This window comes from Acinonyx jubatus, chromosome E1 (assembly GCF_027475565.1).
Source record: "Acinonyx jubatus isolate Ajub_Pintada_27869175 chromosome E1, VMU_Ajub_asm_v1.0, whole genome shotgun sequence".
In the NCBI taxonomy this organism is placed as follows: Eukaryota; Metazoa; Chordata; class Mammalia; order Carnivora; family Felidae; genus Acinonyx; species Acinonyx jubatus.
This window is the reverse complement of record NC_069397.1, coordinates 30,776,174-30,800,713: the sequence shown is the minus strand read 5'-3', so window position 1 is coordinate 30,800,713 and position 24,540 is coordinate 30,776,174. Positions and strand designations below refer to the sequence as shown.

The following is a 24,540-nucleotide window of genomic DNA, read 5'->3' as shown; positions in this document are numbered from 1 at the left end:
CCCTTCCTTAACAAAAAGGGGTTGATGTGCCTATACAGTGGCAAGTCACGGAGATAGGGGGAGAACCTTGTTCTCCTGAACCTATGTTCTTTCCATTATACCAGCTTGTTTCTCATTTTGAGCCCCAAATTGACTTTCTAGGATAGGTTGCTAACCAGTCTTTACATACCTCTCTAGCTGGGTTGGAAGCAACTTGAAGGCAGTAACTAAGTCTTATACTTCTAAATCCATATAACTATGTGTATTTATTGTACATGCTTTGCACACTGAATGAGTTCATTAAATTTCTGTTGAATTCAATAGATCAGTGCTTTTTTGTTGAAGAATTAATGATTTAGGAAAAAAGAGCTAAGGGGTTACTGAAGACAAAGGCTTTTGGAGAAATAAAATGTTGACCATATTTGGTTAGAGAAAAGGGTCAGAGGATTCTAATGAGTTAATGATCTTTCTGAGTATTGACAGTTAATTTGCTATTCACTCAGCTGATGTCTATGTAAGGAAAAAAAACTACAAGCAAGTTAAACTGAGAAATGTTCAGTTTTAGGGTGGGGGTTAGTTTTTATTTTTTTGCAGATAGAGACGTTCTCTGGGTCTCTTGCAGTCTGGGTGGGTAGGACTGAGAGGGAGGAAATATGTTATGGGCTGATAATAGGAGTATTGCCCTGCAGATAGTACTTCCAGAGAAGGCTTGCAAGAAACATATTTCTTCCCGCTTTTACTTTTTCAGGGGAGATATTCAGGCATTTCTGGTTTTCTTTTCATGAGTTGTGTTGTGTTGCTGAACGTGATCCAGTTACCGCTGGAATTGAAAATGCGACAGTGCCTCCTCCCTTAATCCCTGAGTTCTCTGTGGAGGACCAGGAGCCATCTGGATGTCAGGAGAGGAAGCGCTTAATGAGCTCCTTTTTGTTTTGCTCCAAAGACTTTTGAATTAATTGTTAAATTCCCTTTAACTGAGAAGCCTACCTTTGCTTTGATATGGTATTAAAGGGGTGCAATTCCAGGGGCTCCGTGATGGACATATGCACCAACAGCTGTTGCTGTGTGTTTTGACTCTCTCCCCCTGGCTCCCCACATCCATGGCCCTACAGGTGCCTGCTGTGGGGAACTTCTGACCTGTCCTCTTGGTTCATGGTGCTTGATCTAGGCTGTTTCCAGGTGGCTTGGCCCTCCTGTGAGACAGACATCAATTGCAAAGATCAGAGTGGGCTGGCTTTTGAAGAGGTTTTTCAAATTCTGCTTTGCAAACCTGCTGAGAGATGCGGTGTTCTTTCATGTTTCCATTCCAGCTGTCTTTTGAGAGGGCAAATGGAGGGTCTTCTTGTGACCAGGGGCTATTGATATTGGCTGCAAATTCATTTGAAATTAATTTCTACATTTTTGTCACAGGTATCTAACAGCCATTGTATTTCCTTAATCTTGACATCGCTGTAGCAAGGCTGCCAGTGATCAAGAAGGAGAACAATTTCATTATACTCACTAAGGGAAAAGTTCTCATTCATCATGGGGGTTATATCGAATGCCGTTCTTCGTTCTCTCTTTTGCATGATATTAGGTCCTGAGTAATAGCATGACTATTACAGGATTGTATTAGTTATGTAGTTAAGCTTCTAGTGATACTTCCTTATGCAATCATTAATACATTTATTGACTGCCCACTGTATGCCAGACACCATGGGGTTTCAACTTTACCATTTTCTATTCTCACAACAACCCTACAAGATAGTTGGTATCTTTGTTTTACAGATGCATAAAAAAGCAAAACAAAATAAAACTGAATCTAAGATTTAATTAAAGCCCATGTTAGGTATGTATATGGAGAGGCCTTTGGTCTACTGAGTCTGAGATCTGTTTTCTTTGTACTATTCCAGGGGGTCATAAGTAAGCCCCCTCTCTTTGTTTTATTAGGATAAAACACCCATTTGTTTGCATATCCTCCCTGGTTACTTTCATACTATAGTGGCAAGAGTTGGATAGTTCTCACAGAGAACATGTGGTCCGCAAAGCAAAAAATAATATTATCTGGACCTTTAAGAAAAAAGTTTGCCAAGCCCTCCTGATAGTAGCCACATCATTAGCAAATAGGACAGTTTTTCTGGCTGCATACTGCAGTGACAAAACCCAGAGCCTGTCTGTTCATCTGTCTGTATCGTTTTTTTCATTTTCATTTCCTTTTGTCTTCTAAATATTTTTGTTAGGATTCTGTAGTGGGTAGGGGCTTTTACCTCTGAGTCTCAATGCCAGTTATTAATGGTTTGATGGATTTATTAAGTGATTTCCTGTCAGGACCTTGAAATAGATTGTTTGAGATTCTAAATGGTTTTGCCAACTGTAAGTTTTTCTGTGTGTCTGTCTGTCTCAAGGGGAAATGAGTCAGGTAATGGAATAGTCTGACGATTTAGCAAGTTCAGTAGCTCTCGTTTTGAAGATGTTTTCGCCTGACCTTAATGTACTATTATGTTTACAAATTTTAGCTAAGGTAGGTTTGAAGAAATAGGAATATTAGGTTCATGCTCCTCAGCCTTGCCTATGAGGACGGAAGTTTTGTGAGGCAGCAGTTTTCAAATTGTCTGTGTACATAAACACTTTAGGATGCTTACTAAAAACACATGTAGATTCCCAGACCCTCAGTCCTGGAGATTCTGAATCCGTGAGTCAACTGTAGGTGTCCCTGATGCTTCTGAGGAGACTGGGGAGTGCAGTCCTGTCTTAATGCAGTGGTTCTAGGTAGTCCACATAAGGATAGTATCCATGACTGTTTTTTTTTTTTTTAAATCTTGGTTCAGTTTACCTTGAAATGTGAATGTTGTAAAATTTATTTATTTAAGTAAAACATCATAGGAAAATTATGCTGCTGTAAATGTATTTTAACTACTACTTTCTTGTACTACTGCTAATAGTGACAATAAACATTTTGTGTTTTATGTAGTGCTTTATAGTTATGGAGTTCCTCATTATACACATCTCATTTGCTTTTTATGTCACCCCTTGAGGTATAGATGTGACAACTAATATAACTTTGATTTGTCAAACAAGGAAACAGATTTGGAAAACAAGTGATTTCTGTATTCTACAGTTAGTAAGCCATACCTCTAGAATTCCTGTACACCAGTTCTAATTTCTAGCCTGGTGTTCTGTGCAGTATACCATAGTGTCCTTATGACACCTATTTTGGTTTTTAGAGGAAAGTATAATCATGTGTAACTCATTGCCTTCTGATAAGAAGGATGAGTTGTGCATAATTAAATCCTTCGGTAATCTCCCATAGGTGACTCACTGCAGAGTTGATAACCAGCATATACAGATTGGCAAATCGGTTGTCTTTATAGAACTTCCCTAGCACGGAAGAAGAAATGTCTCTCCTTTCTTTGACAGAAGCTTTATAAGACATGTCGGGAGATGCAGGAGAGGATCATGGACCTGCTTGTGGTGGTGGAGAATGAAGACGTAACCATTGAGCTAATTCAAGTGAATGAGGATTTGAATAATGCCATCCTTGGATGTGAGAGGTGAGCTGATGGTGCACCCTCTCCTCTTCCAATTCTATTTTTCCCACCAGTTGCTCAGCATTCTTATAAGAGTGTCTACCAGGTGAACCTCAGTTAAGATCAAGAACAACTTCAGGATAAGGCTGCCTTCCTTCCAAGATAGGGAATGTTGTCCTGGCCTTCTGGGAGCTTGTGATATGGCTTGCAAGAATGAGAGCACATCTGAGCAGTGCCAGGAGCATTCTTAAGCACTCTCAGGGTGTATATAAACATTTGACCATGGTGGGGCTTGGACCTGATACTGTCTGCACAGAGTACATTATAGACTCAAACAAATGAAGAGTGTAAACAAAGCAGGGAGATTTATTCTAAGTTTGAGATGGACAAGAACATAGAATGTGCACAGGAGATGGGAGGATATTTTATTTATTTTTTAAATAATTTTTTAAAGTATATTTTTCTTTGAGAGGAACATAGAGAGCAAGCAGGGGAGGGACAGAGAGGAGACAGAATCCCAAGCAGGCTCTGCACTGCCAGCACAGAGCCTGATGCTGATGTGGGGTTCAAACTCACGAATCACAAGATCATGACCCAAGCTGAAGTCAAGAGTCGGATGCTTAACCAACAGAGCCATCCAGGCACCCTGGGAGGATATTTTATATGAAGAAAATAGTCTGTGTAAAACCGTACCAGTCAGTAAGGACATTTTGTATATGAACATAGATTTTTTTTTAATTGCCATTCAGAAAAGTATGAAGGCAAAATTGTAAATATACTAAAATGTTAGTGACAAAATTATTTTTTCCTAAATTTTTTTATCATTGTGATCATGTAGAGAACATATGCTTTTGTTTCTCTCTCGATTTTATTCATTGTATAACAAGTATTGGTATAGCCTATTTTTTTTAAGTTTATTTATTTGGTAGTGGAGGGGCAGAGAGAGAGGGAGAAAGGGAATCCCAAGCAGGCTCCACACTGTCAGCACAGAGCCTGATGTAGGGCTCAATCCCATGAACTGTGAGATCATAACCTGAGCTGAATTGAGTCAGATGCTTAACCAACTGAGCTACCTGGGCGCCCCTAGTCTATGTTTTTAAATGCTTTTGATAAACCATTTTGTATTTTTGTTTAAAAAAATTTTTTTTATGTTTATTTTTGAGAGAGAGAGAGAGGGAGAGAGACAGAGCATGAGCAGGGGAGGGGCAGAGAGAGAGGGAGACAGAATCCGAAGCAAGCTCCAGGCTCTGAGCTAGCAGCACAGAGCCCGACGTGGGGCTCAAACCCATGAACTGTGAGATCATGACCTGAGCCGAAGTCAGATGCTCAACCGACTGAGCCACCCAGGTGCCCTATAAACCATTTTTTTTAATAGTTGCATAATAATAGTCCATGTTTCTCACAGTTATTAGGCATTAAGTTGTTTCTAAGTCATTCATCAAAATAAGAGTCTTATAATCTATCGTAATAGGCAAGCCTATAAGTCAGAAAAATACCTTAAATCGTATGTACAAATATACACACTGGGAAATTGGAATAAGTACAGTGGAACCAAGTACAAGAGGTCTGTCTGGTGAGAATGGCAGCCGGACTTAATCTGGGTGGAGAGAAGGCAGGGGGAGTGTGTCTGAGGAGGTGCCATGTGAGGAGAGAACTGCAGAATGAGTGGTCGTTGGTTAATAGGAGCAGAGCAAGAGCTTGTATGGTATGTGAAGCTATGGAAAGTAGACAGGCCTGGGGGGAGAATGAGCATCCAGAATCCAGCCCCAATCCAGCCCTGTGGCATGCCTAGACTGACAAGTGACATCTTCCTCTGTTTTCAGGTAGAGTACTGTGTATAAACATAGCTTCATGTGGAATCTAACAAAAACAAAAAAACAAGAAAAGCAAAAACAACACAAAACCAACTAAGTTCCTAGGTGCAGAGGAACATGGTGGTGGTTGCCAGGGGTGGGGAGTAGGAGAAATGGGGGAAGGGGGGGTGTCCAAAGGTAAAAAAATAAAATAAAATAATTAAAAGCAAGGAACAGCAGCCAAATGTAATGTGTGGGCTTTATCCAACCTTGAACACACTAATATTAAAAAGCATTTAGATACTAATGGGAAAAATTTGAGCATGGATAGAATATTAATATTTCAGGACTTAAGGGGGTAAATATAATGGTTAAATAGGTGGTTCCGTCGGAAAATGTCTTTATTTTTGGCGAATACCTTCTAAAGTATCTACAGATGAGGGGCATCTGGGTGGCTCAGTTGGTTGAGCCTCAAACTCTTGATTTCGGCTCAAGTCATGATCCCATGATCCCAGGAGCATGGGACCAAGCCCTGCATGGGGCTCCATGTTGAACATGGAGCCTGCTTGAGAGTCCCTCTACCCCCTCCCCCTTTCCCTCTCTCCCTTTCTCCCTTTCTCCTTCCTCCTTCCTCCTTCTTCCTTCTCCTCTCCCCCCTCTCCCCGACTCACGAGCATGCTCCCTCTCTCTCTTACTCTAAAAAAAAAAAATAAATAAATAATACAAAATGTCTAGGGATGAAATGTCATAAAGTATATGATTTTAAATATTTCAGTGAAAAATCTATAAAGCAAATGTGGCAAAGGTACATGGTTATTAAATTTAGCTGATGAATAAAAGGGTGTTCATTATACTGTTCTTTTTACTTTCCTATAGGTTTGAAAGTTACCTAATAAAAAGTTAAAGTAAATGAACCTGGGTTAACAATTAATGTCACCTACATAAAACAACCTATTTTGGCACTTTTAAAATATTGTATAAAACAGTTGTACATAAATGAACCCATAGGTGTATTTTAGGAATCTGAGAAGAGAAAAAAAAGAAAACCCTAGTTCCAGGCAAGTCTCATGTTCTCTTTCCAAACCAATCCGTAGGACTTCCTGTGAAGTAATTCTAGAGCCTCTGAGCTCCCCATGCTTTTTCTAGATCCTCCTTTCTCAATAGGAGTGATGTTGGCATTTGGGGTGAGACAGTTTTCCCTTGTGTGGTCCCTCCTTAGTGATTCAGAAGGGAGATAGGGAATAGGACTGGATTCAAGTTTGTTTTTTGTTTTTTTTTATTCAAATCTTGATGATTTGGGGAAAATTGCTTACTTTTTCAAGACTGAGGTTTGTTCCTGTTTGTTAAAGATAATACTACCTATTTGGAGGGTTTCATTTTTGTTTTGAAAATTAAATGAGTTAATGTATATAAAAGCACCTTGGGGAATGCTAGCCCGTTGACACTCATTAAATATTAATTCTATCTCCTCCCCATTAGCATTCCTCTGGGCCTTTTAGAATTTTTTCCATTGATCAAGAATGAACCAGGAGAATCAGTGAAGTAAGACCAATAGCTATGAATAGGTTTTTTCCTTCACTATCTCGTATGTACTGCCTATCAGAGACAGCAGCCATTCATATGAAGGGATGACTGGGCGTTGGCTGAACGCTGAACAAACTCATGCTGTTGCCTTTGTTTTCTGTGGTATGACTCAGTAAGTGGAAAAATAAGGAAAACCGCATGGTTTTCATCAGAGTGCTGCCTTCTGGTTTTCATCTTGGGGAATTCTATTACAAACCATTAAGACCACTGACTAAAAGCTTCCTCTGAAGGGAAATGTGTATTTACTTGGTCTAGGTATCAGGAGATTGGGTTCCTTCTGTGAACAGCTCATTCTCATTCAGCTCTGAACCATGTGTGTTAAACCCAACTTCAGTCAGTGGTGATATAGAAACACTGAAGTTTTAAGATTCAGAGAGAATTTTTTCACCTCTAAAGGATAATATTCTTGGTGTATTCATTTCTTATGGCTGCCGTAACAAATTATCACACATTTTAGTGGCTCAAAAAAGCATGAACTTAACTACCTTACAGTCCCGTAAGAGCCTGAAATGGGTCTCACTGGGCTAACATCCAGGTGTCAACAGTGCTGTGTTCCTTTTTGGAGGCTCTAGAGGAGAATCCGTTTGCTTAATTTGTGCAGCTTCTAGAGCCTGTCCACAGTCCTTGGCTCATGACCCCTTTCCTCCATCTTCAAAGACAACATCATTCAGTCAAGTTTTTCTTACATTGTTTCATTCTTGCTTCCTCTTCTGCCGCCTCTTCCACATTAAAGGGCTTTTGTGCTTACATTGCTTGTCTGTGTAATCCAGGATAATCTCCCTATTAACGTCTCCCTTCCATTTGCCATCTAACCTAACATATTCACTGTTCGGATGATGAGGATACAGAAATCTCGGACAGGGGGCATCCTTCTATTCATCACAGTCTGCTCTCTTGTTCCCTAAAGATTCACATCCATCCATATGCAAAGTACATTCACCCTATTCCAACATCCCCCAAAGTCTCTGCCCTTGACATCTAGGGAAGAGTTGTACAAATAAGAAAACAGAAGTTTGTTACTCAAGGCTGGATTGATGTGAGGGTTGTTCATACCCAGCCTATAACTACCATACAAGAAACCAATGCCATAAGTAGGTGGAAGAAAAAAACATGTGTTTTAGAAAGGGAAAGAAGCTTACATGTTCCAATTTAGGAACCCTAAGCGCATGTTCCAAACTTAAGGTGTGTAGGTTCTTTCAGTCAGTGTGTTACGATACTAATACTACATGATTCTGAAGCAACTCTCAGTTTGCAAAGCATTTCCACATTAATCCACTTGTATTATCTTTCTAGGGGTTGCCCCAGAAAATAACATTCTGAGGAAATGCTTCAAATGCTGCTTGTCTCTTTTAGTAGATGGAGAACTGGGATCAAAAGTTATATCCATGATTCTATAGCTACTCGATAATAAAGCTGACACTTAAACCTTGGACTTGTGCCTTCAACTTCATTCTTCTTCCAAACCTATTGTTTACTTATCTGCTCCTCTTTTATTCCCAGTGAACAAGCAATGTACAAGCAACTTAAGTTGTAAAAGGTCAATATGTTTAGTAGGGATCAGGTGTCTTTATAAAAAATGAAGATAAACAGTGAAATTATGTTAAAAAATATTTGTATTTTTATGGAACATTATTTATAATGGCAGAATTGGAAGCAACTTAAATGTTTGAGATCAAGAGTAGTTAAATGTGTGCTACATCCCTAAGGTAACATCTGCAGGTCACTAAAAATTGCATTTCTGACTAGAAAAATGCTCACAACATAACAGAATTATGTGAAGTATGATTGCAACTAAAGTTCAACATAGATTTACAGAAAAAAATTTACAGAAAAAATACAGGAAACACATCATGATGTTAATAGGGATGATTTCTAGGTGATGGAGTTATTATTATTTGTTTTTAATATGTATTCATTTTGTCACAGTTTTCTCTTAAAGCATTATTACCTCTATAAACTGGGGAAAAGTTATTAAAGTACTTCATTGGGAGTCGATGGGGATGAAGTGGTTTGTCTTTGTTCCTGAATATTTGAATATTAATAATTTGTAAAGGATTATAGCATTTTCATATTTGTTTTCTTTTAAATGCTTACATTTTGCTAACTCAAACAGATTTACTCGGAACCAACAAAGGATTTTGGAGCAAAACAGGAACCAGAGGGAAGATGCCAATGTAAGTGAACAGAAATGTAATGAAATAAGCAATTGAACATTTTATAAATTGTATAGTAGGGAGCAAGGCTTACCTAAGAAAAGTCTTAAAACGGAGGAGACATTAACAATTTGGAGTGATTTTGGTGGTGTAGAGTATTTTCTGTGACAACTTGATGTTACTAAGTTAATAAGAGGTCATAAGATTGTCTAAGCAGCAACCATGTACATGGTGAGATGTGATTAGTAGGAGTGTTGCCTGTTGAATAGAGAATTCTCCTTGAGTTGCATCTAAATAGGATTTTCCTTTCCCCCCAAAAAACAAAAAAAGTCTCTGGGGAGAAAGCCATGATAAATTACCTGACACATTTTTTTCTGAATTTTGTTTTTGGTTGCTTTGTTTTCAGACTACCAGTGAACCTTCTGCCCCATCCTGTGATCTCTTCGACCCAAGGCTCAGCCCTCCAATGCCGAGGGCCACTCTGGGAGAACTCAACACCGTGAATGCTCAGCTTTCAGACTTAAGTAAACAAGCACATAGGCCTTTTCAGCAGAAGAGCTTGATGTGAAACTGTGCTCCTTGGTTTCTTGATTAAATGCAACCTGAGAAAGACTGAAGTCAATTTGAATGTCAGAGAACTATATCAGGAGATGCAATTATTTATTGGCATATGGTTGGGTCAAATCCAGTACAGCCATGGGATGTATCTGGGGGAGTAGGTCCCTGAAACTCATCCCCCTGGTTTAGAATCTCATCCAATTCACCTGCCTGCTTTTATAGAGGTAGTTTAACTCCATGGCCAAACTTAAAACTACTCTGAACCACATAGTATATTACCTTGAGTTTCTCTGCTATGTCACAGCATTAGGTAAGGGAATATTTGATGCAGATAGAGAAAGTCAGGAATTAAGTTGACTGAGCTACATGCTGGTGAAATGGAGAGGGGAAAACATGGGCTTTTGCGGTAGAAGTCCAGGTTGAAATCTCTGTGGTCTGCCACCTTTTAGCTACCCAGCCTTGGAGACTTTCCTACGTTAGGGTGTCTCACTTAGGATTATAGGAAGTTAAGAGCTTGGGGGAGGAGAGGGTAGAGTTCCATATATGTCCTAGCTTCTTACTTTTGTGTTTGATGGAGTAAGACACACAAAATCTCTTCCATTCTAGATCAGTTTGGGATTTTAGAAAACCCAATATATTAACATTTGTTACCTTTACAATATCCTTTTTTTGTGTGTGTGGTGGAATTTCTTTCCAGTTACCAATAATAATGTTCTTTAGTTCCTGTTTGAGGAAATCATATGATTTTACGGTGGCAGAAATATCTGAGTCTCTCTTTTTGCTTTTAATTTTATTGTGGAAAATTCAACAGAACAACTGAATGACAAAATCTTTTAAAGCCAAGTCCATTTTATATTCTAGATTTCAGGTCTCCGAGTCCTGTTGTAACGAACAACTTGAAACCCAGTCTTCATCCACAGGTGGATTTGCTAGCCTGGGAAGATACAGAAACACCCCTGTAAGTATGTCAGTAAGAATCTGGAGCTAATACCAACTCATTCTAATTCCTCGTATTCAAGAAAGCATAAGAGAAAAAGTAGAGACTTAGGAATTGGACAGTCCTGAGTTAGAATTTCAGCTCTGCTTTCTACCAGCTTGGTGACCTTGAATGAGAAACTTCACCAGTGTGAGCCTTCCTTTTTCTTCTGAGAGTACTTTCTAGGATTCTTACAAAGATTGTGTAAGATGCTATAGTACCTCCTAATTAAGCAGTCAATACATAAAACCTTCCATAAATTGTTATTTTTCAGTGGTAACAGGGAAATTGAATGACAAGAGAGTAAAATCAAACAATGGCCATACAAGTTACAGAGCACTTGCCACTTGCTGGGCACTTTGCTAAACTGTGTTTGTTTATTCATTTAATCTTTGCAAAAATTTTTGGAGCTGTGCTGTTACCATTATGCACATTTTACAAGAGAAAAGGCTGAGACTTAAGGAATATAAACTGCCCAAGTTCATATAGCTATGCAGTAGCAGGTCTGATGAACTGATAGTTCACTAAAAAGATATACAAATGGCTCATAAACATAGGCAGTGATGCCCAACCTTATGTACAGTTACAGAAATATAAATTAAACTACAGTGGCTTTTTTTAAACCTCTCAGATGGCTAAAAGTCTAAATGTTTGTTAACCTGCTTTATTGGCTATAGAAAGACAGATTCTATCACAAAATTAATGCAGTTCTTATGAGGGAAAGTGGCAGTATCTTTTAAAATTATAAGTACATTCACGTTTGAACCCACCATATCTCATTTCTAGGAATTCATACTCGCTTATGCAAAATCAGTTGTTTACAAAATTATTCCTTACAACATTTGGACACAGCTAATAATTGGAAACAACTCATGTATGCATCATTGTGGCCTAGTTAAATATCTAAACAATGTATTACCAGGCAACTGAAGGACAAAAGTAGGCTGTTTGTAGGGGGACAATCACCAGTGTATTATAAAGTGAAAAACTGCAAAGTAATGTGTGTACTATCTTGCATTTGTGTAAGAAAGTAAGAAATAATGTAAACATTTGCCTCTTTGCATAAAGAAATACAAGAAGGATTCAGAAGAAACTAAAAAAGGCAAGTTTCCCTTAAGGTTAAGAAGAGGCAAGATAGAGTAGATACAGCAAAAAATAAATAGAAGTTAGATCTTCTTTACATCAGAAGCTGTTGTTTTTTCCTTTTAAATGTATATATTTTAGGTAATAGGCGATGCATTTCCATGGTTCAGGTATCAAAGTGATACCTGAAAAAGTGATATGAAAAGATATACAAGGACATTACTTGATCTCACCCCACCTCCATCCTTTCTGTCCCCCTTCTCCTTATGTCACATTCTGCTGCTACCCTATAGCCACTTTATTTGTCCTTCCAAAGTGACTTTAGGTAAATAATGAATATGATTTTTTTTCTCTTTTATTAAATACAGCACACTGTAGAAACTCTGCTGAACCTTGCTTGATATCTTGACATATCTTGATAAAAGTACATATGTTTTTATATCAGTGGATTTAGATATATTTTTAGAGTTGCCTAGTGTTTTTATCCAGTGTGAGCAATCACTGCATTACTTTTATATATTAAAAAAGGAGTGGGGGGCAGGGGGCTGGAGGGAGAGGAATGAGAAAGGAGAATCAAACTGAGAAGAAAGAGGAAAAAAAAGGAGGGGGGGGTAGTTGGAGAGGGAAGAAGAGGACCAAGGAAAGCTTCCTGAGTTGGGAAATGATAGTTCCAGTGGCTATGTCATGAGCCATTAGTTGGGTCAGTACCTCTGGTCTTGATTAAGTGTGATGCAAATAATGTTTCAATGCTGTAGGCAGATTTCCAGGAAGTTGCTTAGTAAATAATGTGATCTAAAGTAACTGATTCTGTTTTCCTTTATCCTGCAAATCATGTTGACTAATGGGAAGGAGTGAAATATAGATGAAATCCTATTACACAAATATCTGTATAAAGCTTATAAAAAGATAAAATACTAGCTAATAGCTGCTTATTTTATTTTATTTATTTTTTGAGACAGAGAACATGAATAGGGGAGGGGCAGAGAGAGAGGGGGAGAGAGAGAGAGAGAGAGAGAGAGAGAGAATCCCAAGCAGGCTCCACACCCAGCACAGTGCCCAGTGCAGGGCTTCATCCCATGACTGTGAGATCATGACCTGAGCTGAAATCAAGAGTCAGACACTCAACTGACTGAACCACCCAGGTGCCCCATAGCTGCTTATTTTATTTTATTTTTTATGTTTGTTTATTTTTAAGAGAGCACACGTGAGCAGGGGAGGGGCAGAGAGAGAAATACAGAATCCAAAGCAGGTTCCAGGCTGTGAGCTGTTAACACAGAGCACAACATGTGGCTCAAACTCACAAACCACAAGATTATGACCTGAGCTGAAGTTGGACGCTTAACCAACTGAGCCTCTCAGGTGCCCCATACATGGCTGCTTATTTTAATCTGTAATATCATGGATCTCACGCTGTAGTGTGCATAAAAATCACTTGGGGGATTATTAAAAAGTAAAATTGCTGGTCCCCAGAAATTCTAACTCAGTAGAAAGACTCTTTAGTTTTAAAAAGCATCCCAGCTGGGGCGCCTGTGTGGCTCAGTCAGTTGAGCATCTGACTATGGCTCAGGTCATGATTTCATGGTTCATGAGTTCAAGCCTTGTGTCAGACTCGCTGGTCTCAGCACAGAGCCTGCTTTGGATCCTCAGTCCCCCTCTCTCTGCCCTTTCCCCCACCCCCTGCTCTCAGAAGTAAATATTAAAAAAAAGCATCCTAGGAGAATCATAAAGCAGCACTTTGCTGATTATACATTAGAAACCCTATAACAGTTGTCCACCCGGTATCAGTACCAAAATAATTGTAGTTCTGGGAATTCACTGGAGTAAAAGATAATGTGTAATATCAGTATTTTGTTTTCTATACAAAGACTTTTGTATCTGTTTTCTGATTTTTAAAAGAGCTTATACATGAGTGAAACTATAATTAGACCAGGTTTTTAAGAGTGTCAGGAATTGAAGCACTAAAGTTACCTAAAGCATTTGTCTAGGTTAAAGCCTATTCTAGATCACATATGAAAGGCAAAACCAGCCATCAAAAATGTCTTAGGGTCTTAAGAATTTTCCACCCCTCTGTGTTTATTCATTATCACAGAACAAATGAGTAATGGAATTATTCATGACAGAAAGGAATCTGGAGAAACAGTGATTATGGGATAAAGTAATAGGTCATATTCATAGTCCACTTACTATCAGGGAACACGCTAACAAGAATAAGAAATGTTTACTAATTACTTACTAGTGCTGGAAGGTGGGCACTCCATCATTCTCATTTCTTCAAAAATGAAGGCTAAGGAAGATTAACCTGCCCAAAGGCATTGCCCAACTAGTGCAGAAACAGGATTCAAATTCAAGTGGATCTGATTTCAGTGCTTGCTTGCTTTCTTTCTGTGCTTTAATTAATTTTTTAAAATTTCCATAAGGTAAAGTTGACCTCTTTGTTTTTCTTTTGTGTGCAGTTCTATGAATGTTAACATATGTACAGATTCATGTAATCACCATCACAGGGTACAGAATAGTTCCATGACCCCCGAAACTCCCTTGGGGTATTTATTTATAATGCTTCCCTCCCACACTCACCCCCCAGCAACCACCAATCTGTTCTCCATCACTGTAGTTTGCCTTTTCAAGAATGGTGTCTAAACAGAATCATACAGTATATAATATTCCTAGAAAAAGTTCTGTAAAATTGGTGTTTGCTTCATGTATTCTGAACCTTGGTTATTAAGTGCATGTATATTCAGGATTGTTGTGTCATTTTGGTGAATTGACCCTTAAAGAATTATGCACAGTTCCTTTTTGTCCCTTGTGAGTTTCCTTGTCCTGATGTCTACTTTGATACTAATACAGCCACATTAGCTTTCTTTTGATTAGTGTTGGCGTGGTATATTCTTTTCCATCTTTTCACTTTTAAGTATATCAAAATATTTGAAGTGAGTTTCTTATAGATAGCATATAGTTGGGTCATGCATTTTTATATATTCTCATAATTTCTGTCTTTAATTGGTATGTGTAGACTACTTATATTTAATGTAATTATGTTTGGGTTTAGGTATAGCATTATATTATTTCTTTTCTGTTTTTCCCCTTTGTTGCTGTTTTTTTGTTGTTTTTTTTTTTCTGTTTTCTCTTTCTTTCACCTTTTGGATTGACTGTTTTCAGTATTCCATCTTACCTACTGTGAGTTTGACTGTAACTTTGTGTAGTTTATATTAGGAGGGAGGGGACTGGTTGTTCTAGGGACTGCAATGTACATAATATTTTAGTCTGCTTAGAACCAGTATTTTACCACTTGAAGTGAAACGTAGAAAATTCAGAGAACCTTCCTTTATATTATAGTTATTGTATATATTCTACATTGAAAAAATACCAACAAGCAGTTATAATTTTTGTGTACAACTCAAATATGTTTTAAGGAATTCAAGAAGAATAGTCTTTTTTTTTTTACCCAATATTCACCATTTATGTTGATCTTTTATTTTCTTATATAATTTCCCTTCTCTCTGAAAAGCTTTCTTTAGTGATTCTTTTAGGGCAGGTCTATGGGCAGTGAAAATCTCGTCTTACTTCATGTGAGAATGTCTTTATTTCATCTTTGTTCTGAGGGATGTTTCAATGGATGTAGAAATCTGAGTTGATGGTTTTTTCTTTCAGTTTTTAAACATTACTCCCACCACCTCTTCTGGCCTAAAATGGTTTCTAATGAGAAGTCTGTATCCATTCACATCATTGTTCTCCTGTAGGTAATGTGTTGTTATCTCTATGCTATGCTTTCAATAATTTTTTTTCCCCTGATTTTGAACAGTTTGATTATGATATGTCTGGGCATGGATTTCTTTTGGTTTATTCTGTTTGGGATTTGCTGAGAATATTAGTTCTTGTGGCTGCCATCAAAAAAATCACAAACTGGGTGGTTTAAAACCACAGGAATTCATTTTCTCCTAGTTCTGGAGGCTAGAAATCTGAAATTCAGCAGGGCCACACTCCCTGCAGGGCTCTAATGGGAGAAGCAATTCTTTGCCTCTTCCAGATTCTGATGATTGTCGGCCTTTTTTTCTGATTCCTTGGCTTGGCTCACATCACTCCACTTTCTGCTTCCACCTTCATGTTGCCTTCTCTGTGTATTTCAACTCTGCCTCTGCTTTTCTCTTTAAGGTCACTTGTCTTTGAATTTAAGGTACATTCGAGTAATATAAGATGATATCACCATCTCAAGATCCTTAACTTAATTACATCTGAAAAGACCTTTTTTTTCGGGCTACTTGCATGGCTCATTCCATTAAGCATCCAACTCTTTTTTTTTTTTTAATTTTTTTTTTTAATCTTTATTTTTGAGAGAGAGAGAGAGAGAGAGAGACAGTGTGAGTGGGGGAGGGGCTCAGAGAGAGAGAGACACAGAATCCAAAGTAGGCTCCAGGCTCTGAGCTGTCAGCACAGAGCCCGACATGGGGCTGGAACTCACCAGCCCTGAGATCATGACCTGAGCTGAAGTCGGATGCCCAACCGACTGTGCCACCCAGGCACCCCAAGCATCCAACTCTTGGTTTCGGCTCAGGTCATGATCTCACAGTTCATGGGTTTGAGCCCCACATCAAGCTCCGTGCTGAAAGTGCAGAGCCTACTTGGGATTCTCTCTCCCTCTCTGCCCCTCCACAACTCACTCACTCTCTCTCTCTCTCTCTCTCTCAAAAATAAATAAAAACTTAATTTTTTAAAAAGACCCTTTTTTTCAAATAAAGTAACATTGACAGGTTCCAGGAATTAGGACAAGGACATACCTTTTGAGGGTGGAGGGCACCATTCAGTCCACTACACTGCATTTCTTGAATCTGTGGGTTTCTGTCTTTCACCAAATTTGTGAAGCTTTCAGCCTTACAGTTCTTCAGATATTTCAACAGTACACTTTCTATTGTCCTTCTGGGACTTTTGGTGACACAAATGTTAGATCTGATATTGTCTTGTAAATCTCCAGAGTTCTGTTCATTAGTTTTTTCACTTTTTTCTCTGTTTTGTTGTTGTTGTTGCTTTTTGTTTGTATTTTTAAGATGGGATCATTTCTATTGATTTATGTTCAAGTTTGCTACTTATTTCCTCTCTCATTCCCATTTTACTATGGAGCTCATTCTGTAAATTTTTTTAAAATTTCAGTTACTGTATTTTCCAATTCTAAAATTACTATTTGACTCTTCTTTAGGTCTTATTTTTCTTTGAAATGACTTTCTATTTTTCCAGTTTTTTTCATGAGTGTTCACAGTTGCTTATTGAAGCATTTGTATAATGGCTGCTTTAAAATCTGAGGTAGTTTTAACGTCTCTATCCTCTTGATATTAGCGTTTGTCGATGGCCTTTTTTATTTTTTGCCTGTTGAAATTTTCCCAGTTCTTCACATGCCTAGTAATTTTGGATTGTATCTTGGGCATTTTTAATGTTATGAGACACTTGCTCGCTATTTATTTATTTATTTATTTATTTATTTATTTATTTCAAATCATAGGATTTTAGTGTTTATTTTTGAGACAGAGAGACAGAGAGGCAGAGCATGAGTATGGGAGGGGCAGAGAGAGGGAGACACAGAATCTGAAGCAGGCTCCAGGCTCTGAGCTGTCAGCACAGAGCCCAACGTGGGGCTTGAACTGACAAACTGTGAGATCATGACCTGAGTTGAAGTTGGATGCTCAACTGAATGAGCCACCCAGGCACCCCAAGACACTTGCTCTTATTTGAATCCTGTTGAAGATGGTGCTATTTTGATTTTAGAAGACAAACAACCTCACTAGATGAATGCTGCAGTTTCAACCTGCCTTTTTTTGTGCTGTCGTTCTAACATAGTTATGTTTTCAAAGACTTTGCAGTGCTTTTCAGATCTGCTTCAAGTGGGCCACCCTGAGGCCTGGATGGGTGTATATTCATTTCTCAACATCTTTTGCATCCTGACTGGGATCAGATCCACAGAGACACAGATCAGGAAGTGAGCCCAGGATTTCATAAACAACTTTAAGGTTGATTCTCCACATTCCTTCCTCTTTGTGATTTCTCTAGCACTCTGCTTTTCTAGGATTTGCCCTTTTGGTTCTCCAGTCAGAAAGCTTCAGTTAACCTACTATATGTCGTTTATTTCCTTGATTATGCTTGTGTCTAAAACCAAATGGTGGGACAGAAAGAATGAAAACAACAAAACAGAGTTTGCCCTGCCCTCTGGCATCACAGTTACACCTGTTGGAAGGAAGGGTCCTCTCAAATTTTTAAGCCTCTACAGGTCCCTGTTGGCTTCTGCTGTCACTCCAGCCATTTTGGGATTGCCTCAGCTTTAGAGAGGGAGAGAACAGAAAGGAAAGGAAAAAAAAGAGTAAGGAATTTCCACACTATCTCTGAGCATTAGGACTTCTCTTTTCTGCTCCTTGAGTGAAAACAGAAGGGCTTCTCCTAGAGCTGTCTGTCCTTACTGCCCACTCTGGGGTTTTAGGCTTCATTGCATTCAGGTTCTGGAACACCAGAGGTGGGGGAAGAAAGGTACTAATGATCTGTGGATACTCAAATTCCAGTCCTTCCCAGTCATCCTGTAACTATTGACTTTTCAGTCCTCAAATATTTGCCCCATGCATTCTGTTCTGGTTTTAGAGTTGGCTTTGGTAGGAGAGATAGGGCAAAGTGTATTTGGTATAGATTAGAACCAGGACCCTCCCCACCTTCCTTCCTAACCTCTACTCTGTATTGCGTCTCATCCTTCAGGAAATGATGGATGGTAGCTACTCTGATGGAAAGGTTAAAGGCTTGTTCTCACTAGTATACCATGTATACTTCAGGGTCTCAGGGCTGCCACTGCCAAGGGACACCTTCTTTGTCTTTACTCCTTGGTATTTGGACATCAAAAGCTGGTGAGCATGAAAACCAGATGGCAATTGTTACATAAGATTAATATTCCATTGCAGTCTGAAAGTACATTTTAGGTTTTGTTTGTAGGAAGTCATCTTACTTTTTGCATTTGTGTTCTCGCTGTAGGGTAATCATACTGTCTTATCATACTCTCCTAGGTTTGCCCAAAGGACCGGCCAAAACATCACCGCAAACCATACATATGAGAGCGTAAGTAATGAAACTTCCTGGGCAGCACACCTAGTCAGCAGGTTGTCATGGCTAAGAAGGAATTCCTGGTCATTAAATCTCATGTTCTGTTCAGCGTTTTGGTATATGTCCTATAACGTGTTGACAGCCCTTGTTAGGACTTCTCTTTGTCTTCTTTTTAATCTTTCAAGATGGACAAGTTGAATCTTACTTCTGTTAGAAAAATGGTTAAGGATCAAAATTCCTTTAGTGTTTGTTTATATTGGCTGTCTCCTTCTTTCCTTCCATCCTCTTTGATAGACTTCAGACAGGCTGTCTCATTCCTACCACTCTGCTGGCACACCTCTTGTCAAGGTCTCCCGTGATCTCTACATTACCAAATCAAGTACTGCAATTTTCAGTCCTCGTCTTACCTGCTTTATCAGCAGCAGGTGACAGTCAGTCACTTCCTCCTGTTTTGCACATGTGGCTTTCAGACACCACTCATTTTTTTCTTCTCTTGCCTCCTTTCCACTATGTCTCCTTTACTGGTCCCCACTCTTCTACTGGCCTTTGAGTCTTGGAGATCCCAGGGCTTAAGTTTCAGACTTCTGCTTTCGTTCTTCCATGGTCTTCTGGTCTCTTACCTTAAAATACCATTCAGATTCTGACAACTTGTAATTGGTATCTGCAGCCCATGATCTCCCTTAAACTCAGAACGCAACTTTCCGAGGAAACTCTTCTTGCTTTCTTCCTAGTCCTGGCTCTCCACCTGCACCTCCTGTACTCTTCCCCACCTCAGTAAAGGAACCTCCACTATTGCAGTTGCTCAAGTCAAACCTTGGAGACCAGTGCTTGCTCTCTGCCTTTTTACCGTTTCTCTTCGAACAGTGTATCCATTATCTAGCTGCTTCTCATGGCCTCCACTTCTGCATTGCAGTCCAAGCCATCAGAGGGATATTGCAGTGGCCTCCTAAGGTTACCTTGCTTTAGCCTTCACCTCCCTCTCCACTCTCACCCCCACTGTGCAATCTCTTTTCAAAACGAACCAGAACTATCCTTAAAAAAAAAAAAAGTAGTCATATTAACTGCTCTAAACCCACCTAGGATTTCCTTCCTCCATTTCGCTCTGTAAAAACCTGAAATGCTGATCTCACACCTTCCATTACCTCTTCAACTTCACCTCTCTTCCTTGGCTCACTCTGCTCCAATGGCACTGGCCTTCTCTGCTTCAGAGGATGTGACCTTGGGCCCCCTCAGATAATCAGTCACAGCACCCACATCAGTCAGGACTCTGCTTAAATGTTCCCAATGGTGAGGCATTCCTTGACCATTACTGTCAGAGCAATAGCCTACCCCATCTACCTGAGCCTTTTTTGTTTTTTGTTTTTTTAAGAGCACTTGCTATCTAACATCTCTTTACATTTGTTTGCTTCAAGGGGGCAGGGATTTGGCCTGTTTTATTTATAGCACCTAGTAGGTGCCCAAGATTTATTCATGAAATGAATGAGGAAGATTAGGAGATTAATCTTTATCAGTACTGATTTGGTGCTGTTATCTTATGCCTTTCTGTAGGGTAAAGATTTATTTTCCTGTTTGAGGCTGAGATTTTTTAGTGTGAAACAACAGACCCTAGACTGAACCATACAATTCTTTTTTTTTTTTTAAAGCAAAATGTTAATTTTACATTTTATATGGGAAATGAGGTGCAGTGGGCATGAAACCAGAGAGAAAAGTAATAAGTGTTATAAATGGTTATTAACCTAAAAAAGTAATAGTTCATGATTTCTAATTCTTGTCCAGTTGGGAGGATATGGTAGTTGGAATAGTGCCACTTAGAAGCCTGGTAATGTAAATAATAAAAAAAAAACTTAATGTAGAATGTTTATTTGAACATGTACTGTGTTTTCTTCAGTTTCCAGAATATTCAAATTCAGTACTACTACAGCCAGTTAATGTGCAGAACGTTCCAGCAACACCATCAAGCCAGAGACTGCCATCCTTGCCCATCAGTCATCCAGGTACTTGAGACCTGTTATTTGCATTGAATAAGGGATCTTGTAAGAGTATAGGAGTGTGCCGGAGATTTACTGCTGATTGAAAATAGAGAGAGAGGAAACACTAGGACTTCAATGTGCTTCTTTAAGCTCCATGAAGTAAATTCATGGCTCATATCATTATGACCGACATTCGATTATAAAAAATGCTTCTGTTGTGCTGAATGTTGTATTTGAAATGCTGAGGGAAAGGAGTCTTTAGTGGAAGTTTGCAAATCCTTTTGTTCTCTATAGATTTGTTTTACTTGGGAGTAGCATTAGAACACCAGTTGTATTTGTTTCTGGCTGTCAGTGTTTCGTAGGGTCTCATGTTTGAAGTTGCAATCATAAAGAGATTATTAATTGTGTATGTGTTCTTGAAAAGCACAATGTGTGTTTACTGGTGGGCTTTTTGTTTTGTTTTGTTTTGCCTGAAGCAATGGCAGAGAATGATCTCCAGCCACCCAATTACTACGAGGTAATGGAGTTTGATCCCTTGGCTCCTGTTGTCACTACAGAGTAAGTCATTTACAAAATGATTAATTTATTTTTTGTCTTGGTTCCCTTCAGTAACAGAGCTAAACGGGGCTTGGTTGTATATTTAACTTTGTTTAGGTCTTGGCAGAAAATAATCTTATTAAAAATGACTTATGAGATTTTATGGGGACTGTTGCTCTTTTTTTTTAAATTAATTAATTTATTTATTTTGAGAGAGAGAAGGGAGTGTGAGCAGGGGAGGGCAGAAAGAAGGAGACACAGAATCCGAAGCAGGCTCCAGGCTCCGAGCTGTCAGCACAGAGCCCAGTGCAGGGCCTGAACTCATGAGCCATGAGATCATGACCTGAGCCGAAGTCAGACGCTTGACTGACTGAGCCCCCCAGGTGCCCTTGGAGACTGTTGCTCTTAATGGTCTTACTGTGCTCAGCCTTGTAACTAAAAAATAAAAATGCTGGGGCTGCACATTAAGAAATAACTGGAACCATCAAGTACATTAGTGGATTCCTTGCAGATGCCTTGGGAGAAAGGTTCTCTCTAGTTTGAAAAGGACACTATATTCACTGATTGGTGACATAAGTAACACCTCATTGATGGATTATTTGAACTGTTCTTTGACTAATCACAAATAAGAACTTGTTTTTAGTCTTCACTATATGTCAACAATGTGCTTAAAATGGATTAGTGTAGTCTTTTTAAGTTGAAATCCTTGGAGTACCATTATTTCATGATTTCATATTGGTGGAGTATATATAAATATTTATGTGATGGTAGGCTCGTTAGAGCTTTAATATACTTTGACTGACAGTTTACCCCCAAAATTATTAAAGCAAGTTTATGGAAACTGTTGTTCAGAAACAGGCAGCCTTTAGGCAATATCTTGTTTACAGCTGTGTTTTGTTTGACCCATGTGGAATTAAAACCATGCATTTAAAAATTAATTGCCAAAAGTTAAAAACTGGGATATTGTTAAAAAGAAAAAAAACAAAAAACACAATTCTGGACTTTGGATTCTTTTGATGCTATGGCAACGCCAGTATTTTTAAATGCTAGCAATAGGTTGGGGCTGAATAGTAGCTGCCTCCTCAAGACAAGGTATGCTGTGTAGTTCACCAGGCCCCAAATGGCCCTCTATGCCCATTTATTTGATCTGTCTGGCATGTGTAAACATTTGAGGTTTTGACCCCTGGCTTTATTTTTAAAAATTTTTGTTTTTAGTTTTGAGAGAGAGCGCTAGCAGTGGAGACGCAGACACACACACACACACACACACAGAATCTGAAGCAGGCTCCAGGCTCTGAGCTTGTCTGCACAGAACCTGACCCCTGGTTTTAAACCACAAATGTAGTGATCCATTGTAGTATAATTTATGAATTTTAACAGACTTAGGAGTTCATTAAGAATTTTTTTCCTAATGTAGGGTTGCAAAATTTCCCTAGGTCATTCTGCTTGATAAAGTATCACTGAATGTATTAGTAGCTTAAAGAATTAGAAATTGCATCCAAACAGGAAGTTAAGTTTAATATATTCTAGTTAATTAGGAAATTGTTGTCAGTAGAAATTGTTGTCAGTAGATATGACAGTGCAACAGATATTAAATGTGAGATTGGGTGGCTCAGTCGGTTAAGCGTTTGACCTCGGGCTCAGGTCATGATCCTTTGGTTTGCAGGTTCAACCCCTGTTTGTCAGGCTCTGTGCTGACAGCTCAGAGCCTGAAGCCTGCTTTGGATTCCGTCTCCCTCTCTCTTTGCCCCTTCCCCAGTCATGCTCTGTCTCTCTCACTCTCTCAAAAATAAATAAACATTAAAAAAGTGGCCCAGGTGTTTGGACTATAATAACATAGGTGGAAATACTAATATTTTTAAATGTTTTAAAACCTGGAAAAACTATACAATTTTTTTTTATAGGCAGAAAGGAAACTGTTCAAGTTTGAGCCACATTTTTCATTAAGTCACAAGTAAAATGAATTGGTTATATGAAATACATATTTATAAGATGCAAGGGAATTACAGCATTAGGCTCTAAGAAAGCTATTATGTAAGCTTCAGGGCAGAGATCTGTTTTTATTCACTGATACACACTGAGTACCTAAAACAGCACCAGATTTTTAGTTAAGGTGTTGGCAGTTAAAACCAAAGTAGTACTTTGATATATAACCTTTTTGCCATGATGGCTTGTTTGTTTCAGAGCTGTTTATGAAGAAATTGATGTTCATCACCAGAAAGGAGCCCAAAGTCACAGTGACTGTTGAGGTAGACTTCAATGACACAACTTCTATTGCCCACTCTACAGAATTCCTGTGTAACTGCCACTTTGTGTGTTTAGTATTCACATTTTGTAAAGGCCATCTGAGTCTGACACTTTGAGTATAAATCTTAGTACAAAAGCTCATCTCAGTCACTCAAATTGGAATGAAATATCTTTGTAATCTTATTAGCTAAAAATAATCTTTAGAATGTAGAAGTTGGTTTATGGTATAGAAATATTAATGCTAACAAAAATAATGATCAACAGAAACTTCTTAGCACTGAAATAGACATGTATCTTTTATGTACAGTTAAGGAGTGGTAGAACCCACTCATTGCTCATCCAGGGAGGCCTGGATTCCTCCTATATGCTGTATTAATCATACCATTCTATTTACTAATGAATGTGTGGCCACCAGTAGCCCATTAACCTTGTTTATTCCCCTCACACCCTCCTCCATGGAAGTAATACATTCCCATGTTTCTGCATTAGGTTGTGAGTCTCTCGTTATCCAGGAACGGAGAAAGAGAAGGAAAGGCTGAAGGCCGGCTGTCTTCTTACACTAGGTGGAAGTGGGTGACCAGCTCACTAACTGCATTTAGAGGTGTCACCTCTCCTGTGCAGCTTGGAGGCCCAGAAGACCAGACCTACCAGCACATCAGAACCATGGTGGAACAATTCTCCTCTGCAGTAACAGAAGAGTAACAGTTCCAGAGTAACATTTATATTTCCTGACCACAGCTTAAGCTTTATTTTGAAACAACTTGGTTATAACGTATATTCACTTGAAACTTCAGAAGAAAAATTCATTGTACCTAGGCCAGCGGGTTTAATTATAACATCTTAGGCTTCACAGGCCTTCCTATATTTAGAAAAGAAATCCTCACACTGCTGTGATAAGAGTAGATGAAGATTATTTTATTACAAAATAATTATGTAAACTATTGAGTGCCTTCATTTAAAGTTGAATGTAAAAGTCAATTTTTACTTTTTTTTTTTTTTTTTTTTTTAATAAAGAATACTTGTTTAGAATTAGGACTTGTAAAAGCCTTGATGATTGTAGTTTATATTTCAGGTACTGTGAAGAGGTCACTG

At 38.7% G+C, this 24,540-nt stretch overlaps 1 protein-coding gene across 3 annotated transcripts in view; it reads left to right on the top strand.

Moving 5' to 3' along the window:
* Window positions 1–24,446, top strand: part of TOM1L1 (target of myb1 like 1 membrane trafficking protein) — a 46,436-nt gene extending 21,990 nt beyond the window's left edge. For 2 of the 3 annotated variants that reach the window (XM_027034164.2, XM_027034166.2), the window contains exons 8-16: window positions 3,376–3,509; window positions 8,976–9,036; window positions 9,422–9,539; window positions 10,435–10,531; window positions 18,658–18,709; window positions 20,583–20,688; window positions 21,141–21,222; window positions 23,386–23,450; window positions 23,938–24,073. In XM_027034164.2, coding sequence (XP_026889965.1) covers window positions 3,376–3,509; window positions 8,976–9,036; window positions 9,422–9,539; window positions 10,435–10,531; window positions 18,658–18,709; window positions 20,583–20,688; window positions 21,141–21,222; window positions 23,386–23,449 — 714 coding nt within the window. In that variant the 3' untranslated portion in view covers window position 23,450; window positions 23,938–24,073. Of the gene's footprint in view, window positions 1–3,375; window positions 3,510–8,975; window positions 9,037–9,421; window positions 9,540–10,434; window positions 10,532–18,657; window positions 18,710–20,582; window positions 20,689–21,140; window positions 21,223–23,385; window positions 23,451–23,937 lie in introns of all 3 variants that reach the window. The other variant, XM_053212455.1, reaches the window with a different exon arrangement.
* Window positions 24,447–24,540: the final 94 nt, after the last annotated feature.